Below are 10,231 nucleotides of genomic sequence, written 5' to 3'. Positions count from 1 at the left end.
ATTTTTTTCTAGACAACTTATTTTGTGGGTTTAACTATATTGATAAGTTGTCAAACTCATTACATGCTGTCTCAACATACTAATATTACGTGAAAATGTAAAACAATGCATCAAAAATATTTTTTAATGAAGTTTCATGACTCAAAAAGTATTTTGATCTAAAGTTTTAAACTAATGTATTTTTGAATTATACGGATATATAAAATTTTCACTATTTAAAGATTGATATAAAGAGTAAATTGTTTCTGTAGCTCTTTTTCTCTTTCACTGCCGATCTATGAAATAAAAACTCAACGTCATATATTAAACATAAATAAAGATTTAGACTCCTTTAGTCCTTTATATGTCATTAATTTATCATACAAAACTATATCAATACTATAACTCAAATATAATTTTATTTCTATTGCCTATCTCATTTCATTTTATTTGTTAAAAAAACTTTGTAGCCTTTTTCAAACCCTCTTAAAGAGCGAGGGAAAATCATACAGCTCTATCTTTGAGAAAATCATTTTCTTCACAAAGTTAACCTGATTCATAGTCCCAATCGATCAAAACCAGCAGCTGGGAAAATAAAATGTCTTGGGAAAGGAAACATTTTGGGTTCAAAGCATATAGAACAAAGAAACATGTAATAATAAAGAAGGAAATTGACATCTCATGCAACCGTATAATAAAAATAAAAAGAGTAGGTTTTGTTGGGTGGTCATACTTGCGGCCACCCCAATTTGATAGTGCCCATTTACCTCATGGGTCCATGGGCTATAGGGTTCCCTTTATGGGCTGCAGCTGGGGCACCTACATTCACCCCATTTTGCTTGTCTTCTAAAGTGTTTAATAGGTAGTTGTTTCTTGTACCTTAAAATTTGCTTCCTACACGTTTAACCTTTTTAGAATGTAACTTTTTACATTTCGGAAATGTTAATCTGAAATTTAATTTTACATTTCAAATTAATAATAGAGTAAATTATGTTGATATCTCTTTAATTTTTTGAAATTGTATATCCCTATATAAATCTCTCCTAATTATGTAAAAATATTACAGTGACGTTCTTTTTAGTTGCACTCCCTCCCTCAAGGTTTAAAAAACATTACATCATCTACCCTTGTAAGGGAGGTTAATGTAAGGGTAAAAAACCCAATTAATATTTTGTGTAATTTGATAAAATCTCAATAAAAAAATTTACATCTAAAATGAAAAAAAAAATGTTATATGCTTTAGGATTGTAAGTGGCCTGGATTAGATTGAATTTTATCTATTTCTTAACCCAATACAATTAAACTTAATTGGGTTGGATTGGATTTACTTTTCTTTTTTTCCAACCCAATCCAACCCTAATTCGATTAGATTGGATTGGATTTGATTGATGATCGGATTGAGCCATAAAAAAATTGTCAAGTTAAGTCTTGGAAGAAAAATTTAATAAAAAAAAACATCAAGCTCAAAAAATAGTAAGATATTTTGTTTGACGGAAAATGAGAAAAATATTATTCACATGATAAACAATGATCAGTATTAGAATTCAATAATCATAAACATAACATTGGTTTACAACTCAAAATACTTAAGTCAACAATAATCATAAAACATAATACTGTACTAAATTGGATTGGGTTGGGTTTTGATCGGATTCAAAACTCCAAACCCGTCACTCAATTCAATTATAATCAGTTTCATTAAATTAAAACCAATTCAATCTAATAACTCAATCTAACCCACGAAAATCTAATTGGATGGGGTAGGTTCATGGATTGAATTCACAAGATTTTGCTTAATAAAATGTTTTTTTAAGAAAAAGTGAAACATTTTATTGCATTTTCTAAGAATGTTGTTCTCATGAACATGTTTTTTGGCCATTATTATTATTGGTGCGAAATATTCACTGTGGATTATTAATCTTTGTCACAAAACTTAGTTTGTCACCTTTATTAAAATTTGTCTTTCTTAATCATTTTTTTCATTCACAAGATTCGAATTTAAGATTTTGCTTAATGTGTACAAGTAAGATTCAATTTCAATTAGACTTTGTTGGCATATAATAATCTAAAAAAAATGAAATTATTTATTCTCATGGAAATGCAAGATAATCATCCTTCACCATGAAAATAAAAAGCTAAGACAAATATAAGCACAGAGGCACAGACACGTACACGCACACACAAATTAACAAAGTACTTTTCCTTTACATAAGTTGAACTCATATATCCCTTTTTTCTTCTAAAAAAAATATATGATTTCAATAGAAGTAGAAAAGTGGTTTGAGAAGTACTTTTCTCCATTGATTATTATTTCAACCAATATTACATGTGTTTTTATTAGTTATTAGTATGAAAGTGACATTTATAAGAACTTGAAAACCTGTTAATTCTTATTTGATCCCTTTTATGTAAAAGATGTGATAAGTCCATTTTTTCATATCACTTAATAATAAATTAATCTTTAAATTTTATAATTTAATATCATATTAATTCTTAACATTATAATTTAATAATATCATATGAAAGAAGAAGATAGTAAAAACCAGGTATTTGACCAAAAAGTCACCATAACCTCTCTTTGAATTGAAGAACATTCATTTTACCCCTTTGATCTCATTATAATTGTTATATAAGAAAAAAAAAGTTGTCTCAAAATAATTATTATTTTAATTTTTAAAAATAACATTAATTATATTTTTTTTACTTATATTCCTTTATATATTAATTATGAAATATAAAATCTAAAAAATTAATAATAATATAAGATTAATTTTAAAAATTAATATTTTATTTTAATTATTTATTAATTTTTCTTGACAAGAATGATTGAAAATATTCGATAAAAAAAAGTCAGACAACAAAACAAGTTTGAATATCACACAATAATATACTTTCACGGGCCTCTATTATAAGAAACAAAAATCATATCACACTTATTAAAAAATAATTAATTTTATTAAATTATATATTTTTAATTAAAAAATAAATATTTTTTGAATTATCATTCATTAAAATTTAATATTAAGCATAAAAAAGTCTTTTATTTTATTGAAATGAAAGATATTTAAGACATAATTTTATTAAATAAAATATATGTAACTGAAATTTATTTATATTTTAATAAATAAAAAAAGCGTCGGTTATATTCTAGATCAGGGAGTATGTTCCGTAAACTATGGAGACTATTATTGCATGCCTTTAATGTAAAGATTTTGTTTAACATTAGCCACAGTATATGATTAAGTTCTAACTAAGGATCAACTTATCTAGGATTTCGAGAAGAAAAAATAACTACTAAATTCAAAATTTATTTAGATCCGACTAAAGATAAAATGAATAAAATTTTTATCACTAACATTATTTAGAAAATTAGGAGATAATAATAAATCGTGAAATGTTTGATTTGCGTGTTTTGTTTAGTTTATATCTGAAAAACAATCATTTATTTTTATGAGTTCACACAAATATTTTGTAAACGATTTCCTAGAAATAATTTATCAACAAACACCTACTTAATTAATTTATAAAAAAATTAAGGTTATCTTAAGAATGAACTTTTTAAAAACTAATTAAATAAGTTTTTAGGTAAATATCATAGTTGATCAAATCTTTAGTATTAGGAGATATATAATAAATGTGATACACATTGAGTGATAAACACTACAAATCTTGTTTTGCATCCTGTATAATATATGTCTTCAAGAATGGAGTAGTATTTTGTTATAGTTTTTGTTTTATAAAATTGTTTAAATGTAATACTATCCTACTATCCAAGTTCTGGGGTACTGTAGCTGCCATAAATGATTGTTTTTCTTATGTAAAAGGTTTTCACTTCTTTGAAAATTTTAATGTAAGTCTATATGTTATTACTTTAGTTTTTAAATTTAAGTAGTTATTGTCACTTAGTTTTTTAAAAGAAAGTTAATATTATCACTTAAATTATTAGACTTTTAAATTTTAGATTCAACAAAGTGATAAATTGTACTTCCAGAAACTTTTCTGAAATTTTTATCACTGTTTGGAAATTAATAGCGTTTCCCGCTTTCAATGATCACATTGATTATTTCTCTTTTCTGAAAACTTGTATCATCATGCGCGCGCATATATTCAGTACTATTAAATTGCAATATTTGTTTTCTTTAATTTTTTATCCATGATTTTTTTTTTATCTTCATCTCTTGCTTTTTAAAAAATTCTCAGTTTAGTCAAATTATTAATTTTACATATATTTTATTTTTAAACAAGTGTATACAGTTAAGTTCATATATTACTCTTGTTGTTAGTGGAATGATTTTGAAAACAAACATAAGGTGCATTGACGGCAATAATTTGAGTCATGGTCACATTATCTACAAGAGGTGATGATAACTTAGATTTAACAATTTTTTTTAACAAAGTTAAATAAAAGACTTAAAAAATAATTTTTAATAATTCATGAATCATAAAATTAATTTTGGAAAACTAAATCCAATAAGATTAATATTGAAATGACCAAAATATCATATTCTCAGTCGCATTATAATTGTCTTTATAATTCAATCATACAAATTGAGCTCTATTTCGATAGATAAATAAAAAAATTCAACGAAATGACAAAAATCATATTTCACCCTTTTAAAAAAAAAAGTAATCATGTTTTAACAATTTTAGAACATCTACCAAAAACTTTTGTAACCTCAAAATATGTTAATCCACAACATACCAACTAAATTAATTTGACAATTGATGAATTTCCATGGCGTAGATTATGAAAAATACTTTTTACGTACAATCTACGTAAGCATTAACAAAAGTGAAACAAGAACAATTCTTAAAACAAAAAAGGTTGACATATATAAAAAGAAATTAAGAAAAGAATATATGCGTTGCTGTTGTTGTTGTGGCGTGTCAACTGATTATTGTTCGTTAACTCAGGCAAAGGTAGCCGTTTTCTTTAGCTTCTCTTTCTCTCTCTCTCTTTCTCAAACGGCCACAAAAAATGAAAGATGCTGCTAAAGTTATACCCCATTTGCATTTCATTACAGGGTACCTTTTCTCTCACCCCATTTTTGTTCTTTCTCTCTCTCTCTTCACTTACATAACATAGGTTCCTTTCATTGTACTTTTCACTCAAGAAAGAGATACATATATAGAAATAGAAACACTCTTTTTGAGAAACAATCATTTAATTGACATCATCATCATCATTCAGAGAGTGCAGAGAATGAATTCTTCTTCTGGTCAGAGCAGTGGCTATGATCTCTCCTTCAAGATCTTGCTGATCGGTGACTCTGCTGTGGGAAAAAGTAGCCTCCTTGTTAGCTTCATCTCCAATTCTGCTGAAGATATTGCCCCCACAATTGGTATTTCATTGCTGCTTCCAAAAAATTGTTCTTTCTCTCTCATGCTTGTTACTAAAAATGTTTTTTGGACTAAACCATGAAAAGAATATTATTTTTTTAAAATAAAAAAAAATGAAAAATTGTGAAGTTCTCATGTGGATTTCAATTGTGCTGTTGTGGACCACTTATGAACTTTTTGCGGAGATGTTGAATTCTATGTACTATATATGTTCTTATTTGGTCTGTTATGGTTGGACCAGTGCTTTCATGGTCATGCTGCTCTTATCAGATATTTGTTATGATATGATATGATGTGATGCTATTTGTTCTTAGCTTATGTTGGTCTATGTTATGTAGGTGTTGATTTTAAGATCAAGATGCTCACTGTAGGAGGGAAGAGATTGAAACTAACTATTTGGGACACTGGTAATAGTTGCTCGAATCTTTAGCTTCTAGTTCATGAGTTGGACCATTTTTAAGTTCTGGGTTCATTTGAATTAGATGCAAACAAATATAATGAAATATTTCTTATAGGGTCTTTCTGTTGAATCACTTTCCATTGACCAAAATGGTTGATTGAAGTGTTATATTAATAACATTACATCCATATTGCAGCTGGACAGGAAAGGTTCAGAACGCTAACTAGTTCTTACTATAGAGGAGCGCAAGGAATCATTCTTGGTAAGCAAAAATGTTTTTTTTTTTTCCTGCATTAGAGGCCTCACTGTAGTGGTTCCAGCTCAGATTGAACTCTATTTTAACTCTTTAATTTCATAAACCTAATAAGGGCATTACGAATTCTTCACTCAGAATATGATAAGCATTTGCAAGGAATTATGAGTTTTCTTATGAACCATGTGTTAAAACAGTTTCAATTATTGGATAGGTTTTAAATTTGCAATTGGTTAGCAAGGGATTTCTCAGACATCTCCAATTATTGCCTCGTCTTTTTTGGCAGTTATTGCCATTGTCTTTTATGTCCTTTTTATGGCATTAAGTGTTTGTAACCATTGTTTTTTTGGGTCCATGGCAAGGCTTCTGAAGCCACCAGTTTGTAATGAGTAAGGTGATTAATGCATGTTTTTGAAAAATCGTTAGTTAACATGTTTTAAGTCCAAGCTTTCTACTTATAGAGTTTTTTTCTTTTTTAGTTTATGATGTAACGAGAAGAGACACCTTCACAAACTTATCAGAAGTGTGGTCTAAAGAAGTGGAACTCTATTCAACTAATCAGAATTGCGTGAAGATGCTAGTTGGAAATAAAGTTGATAGAGTAAGTTGTGTTTTTAGTCTTGTGCATTAATATGTGACCCAAGGAAATGGATCAGTAACTACTGTGAAATCTTTCCTCAATGAAATGTTTGAAAATAAAATTATGAAATTGTGGCTTTGAGCTTATCTGCACTCTGCATTAAGGTAAAAAACAATATTCAAGTTCTGTCTTCCATATGTCTCTCATCTCTATCATGATTTACACTGTTATGAAATTCAAGACAAGTAACTTGAATTCTATCGTGAAACCAACTAAATTTGAGCTAATTTTTACCTTGTCTTGCCTATTGTTGGTACATATGGACAAGCATGGGACACTTATACAGATTTTCCATACTTCTCTGCCACTATCACTATGATTAACGGATGACATCCATCAGAAAATTAGACCCTTACAGATTAGATGAAAAGTGACATCTCAACTGAGTCCATCACTCCATCTACATATAGCATGATTTTATGAATTCCATGTCAATTCAGTAAATATTGGGATGATACATGCATGCACTTCTTTAGACAGAAAATAATTGTCATCTGTAACCTTTCATGTAGTCAAAGCAACCTAAACCTGTCGTTAACAGTAATTTTACTGGAAACACTCCTGTTCGGATAAACTTCTCCGGGAGAAGAAAATAAGAAGGTAAAATAAATTGAGTTTCTCCCACAAGTTAAAATCAACTTATTTAGAAGCTCTCTCATCTAATTTCTCCAAAAGCAGAGGTGCATAAGTTGATTTTAACATAAAGAAGTTCAATTCATTTGACCTTTTTATCCGAACAGGGTCTTTACTATTACAGAATCTTTTGTAGATAGATAAATGTAATGCAAGGAGTAGGACCTTGGACATCCTCAACCATTGATGCCAATTCTCAAATGAGGCTCCTTTCATACACAAGCTTTAGATTTTTGGTGCAATAGACTTTAGGAGCATATATTTCTCCTAATTTCCGGTTATTGTCAAGATGTATTCTATTGAACAATTTCTCTAATAGTTTATTTATTTGTCTATTCTTAGGATTCTGAAAGGGTTGTGAGCAAAGAAGAGGGTTTAGCACTTGCCGAGGAGTTGGGATGTTTGTTTTTTGAATGTAGTGCCAAAACTCGAGAAAATGTGGAGCGGTGCTTCGAGGAACTTGCACTGAAGGTATGATTTTAGAAGCATACTATTTATTTATTGACGCTTGATCCATCATGCATCCATGTACACAACAATTTTCCAATTAACTGGCGGCAGAGGAATCATGAATGAGGTAACTTGACCATAAAACAAATTTGCATAATAAAGATAATAGAAATCAATGCCTTTGTCATGGCAATTATTTGAAGTGATGAGTAGGAAACGAAGCCAGGTCTTGTGATTTTTCTTTCTCACATTGTGGGGTTTCCATTTTAAAATTCTGCTGTTATCTCTTGTATTTCTTATTTTTCAACTTTATTTAGTGTTCATTTTAAGTTACATAGATGAGGGAAACTTTATTAACTCTATTATGTTTTTGTCTGATAAAATCCCATGTTCAATTAAGATATCATTATCAACAGTGCAAGTGGTCTATTAGCCATAGATTTATGAGACAATCCACAGATAAAGAAGTGCCTAATTTTTGTTTAGGAATTAGTGAGAATAGGCTCTGGAGGGTGAATTTTTCATCAGGACCAAAGAAATAAAGCTAATATTCTAAAATTTTAAATATTTATTATAAGATGCAATCACCACAAAATGTTAAATAATGTTGAAAGAGTGGAACTGTGATTTGTGAATGGAATGGAAGTGATGACATTCTTGCATGAATAAAAGTTCTGTTGTAGAGTATTTGCTGTGCACTGCTTTTCCTTTCCTATAGTAACAAATATGGCGCCATTTCATAGATAATGGAAGTTCCTAGTCTTTTGGAAGAAGGATCTACAGCAGTAAAAAGGAATATTCTAAAGCAACAACAGGAACAACCCCAAGCATCCGAATTTGGTGGTTGTTGCTCTTAATAGCTGCAATGTGAACATTGAGTCATAACTAGCACACTGGTCCTTCTGATCCCTGTATATGTGAGCTTCTAAAGTAAAATTTCCTATTGGTGTATTTTTCTTTGCTAAATAACTTATACCAATACTAACGGGCAATTGGCAACAATAGTGCCTATTAGCTTGTGTAAATTTCTGTGCATTCTGTTATTGTTTCTGGCCTATAATTTATCAAAATCACTACAGCTTTGTGCAACTACGAAAGATGTCATTTACTATATTGCTCCCTAGTCAATACTCAATCAATATATTATGCAATTGCTGCATTTGTACGTATCAATTTAAACATGCTAAAATATAAACAGACACAAATGTGCTGTGCCAATGTTAAAATTGGTAGGACCCTGCCAAAAGTTGTGGTGTCTTCATGTGTATGGCAATGTTAAAATATGTAGGGCCCTGCCAAAATTTGTGGTGTCTTCATGTGTATCTCTTCTTTTACATCATCTATCACGTGAAATCTTCTAAGATGATCTATTCTCTCAAAAGACCAATGATAATAATATACTCTTCAATTGGACATACATTTGTAATATTTTTAATACTCTCTATATCGAGTCAAAATACAGTCAAGGAAATTTTTACTAGCATGTCCTGCGTTTGTGTGTGACAATGCAAAGTTAAACGTGCATGTAAAACCATTATGGAGTATGTATGTATCTACAATGCTTCGGAGTTAATTTTATACTTGTGCATCTTTGTTAATGGGTGTTGCTAGGGGCACCCAGCACTTAACGTGAAAAGGCAAAAATACTCCTGCGTATTTTTAAAAATATTTTTGTCCACCCAGCTCATTCAGGTTGATTCACATATGCAATGAGTTGATCCGCATAGATTTTAGGTGATCCGCAGTTGATATAGACGATCTGTAAACTTGTTACGAATCAAGTTGATCCGTAAGTCTTTTACGGATCAAGTTGATCCGTAAGTCTTTTACGGATCAAGTTGATCCGCGAATTGATTTTTAAGACTTACGGATCAAGTTGATCCGTAAGTCTTTCATGGATCAACAATTGGCAGTATGGAAATTATAAGCTTCAAAAGGTTGTAGCTTTTGATAAAAATGTCCGTTTAAGGTCCATAATATGTCAAAATGCTCGAAATTAAAGGGAGAATTTCCTGGCAAATTCCCAACTCATTTTTCCAAAAAATGTCTCTAAGTAACTGAAAAATAAGATTTAAGATTAAAAAAATAAGATTTGGTCAACTTGATTCACAAGCTTCTTACGGATCAACTTGATTCATAAAGGGATAAAGAAGGAAGGGGTAATTTGGTCATTTTTAAAGAATGTTGGGTGCACCTAGCAACACTCTTTGTTAATGGGTAGAAAATGAACTATTCTTGTTTGGACGGTCAATGAGTTGGGGTGGCAGGGAAGAGAAAAAATCGACTTTGGGATACTTCCATTATTATTTTTTTATACATCAGAAACGAAAAACAAAACAAGGAATAGGAGTGGGTCTTCAAAAGGTTTGAAATGCCAAAAATACCTTTTTATGATCAGTTGTACTACATAATAATTTTTTTACCAATTAATCATTTAAATTGTACCTAAAATCAAATCATTGACTTTTTAAGAACCATTTTACTTATTCGAACAAAATTCTACTCCAACCCATTTTAAAAAGATTCCCAAATACAT

At 29.6% G+C, this 10,231-nt stretch overlaps 1 protein-coding gene across 2 annotated transcripts; it reads left to right on the top strand.

The window, feature by feature from the left end:
- The first annotated feature begins 4,846 nt into the window (after window positions 1-4,846).
- Window positions 4,847-8,784, top strand: LOC100807498 (ras-related protein RABC2a). Of its 2 annotated transcripts, XM_003535153.5 has the most exons (7): window positions 4,847-5,004; window positions 5,171-5,321; window positions 5,658-5,726; window positions 5,916-5,981; window positions 6,452-6,573; window positions 7,588-7,716; window positions 8,439-8,784. In XM_003535153.5, the coding sequence occupies exons 2-7, from the start codon at window positions 5,183-5,185 to the stop codon at window positions 8,550-8,552; spliced, it is 639 nt and encodes a 212-aa protein (XP_003535201.1). In that variant the 5' UTR covers window positions 4,847-5,004; window positions 5,171-5,182; the 3' UTR covers window positions 8,553-8,784. The 2 variants fall into 2 exon arrangements, with proteins under 2 accessions (XP_003535201.1, XP_014618495.1); XM_014763009.2 differs by having other exon boundaries at window positions 4,960-5,321.
- Window positions 8,785-10,231: the final 1,447 nt, after the last annotated feature.

The sequence above is a fragment of the Glycine max genome, chromosome 10, assembly GCF_000004515.6.
Source record: "Glycine max cultivar Williams 82 chromosome 10, Glycine_max_v4.0, whole genome shotgun sequence".
In the NCBI taxonomy this organism is placed as follows: domain Eukaryota; kingdom Viridiplantae; phylum Streptophyta; class Magnoliopsida; order Fabales; family Fabaceae; genus Glycine; species Glycine max.
Note: the sequence above shows the minus strand (reverse complement) of the source record. Positions and strands in the feature narration are given on the sequence as shown.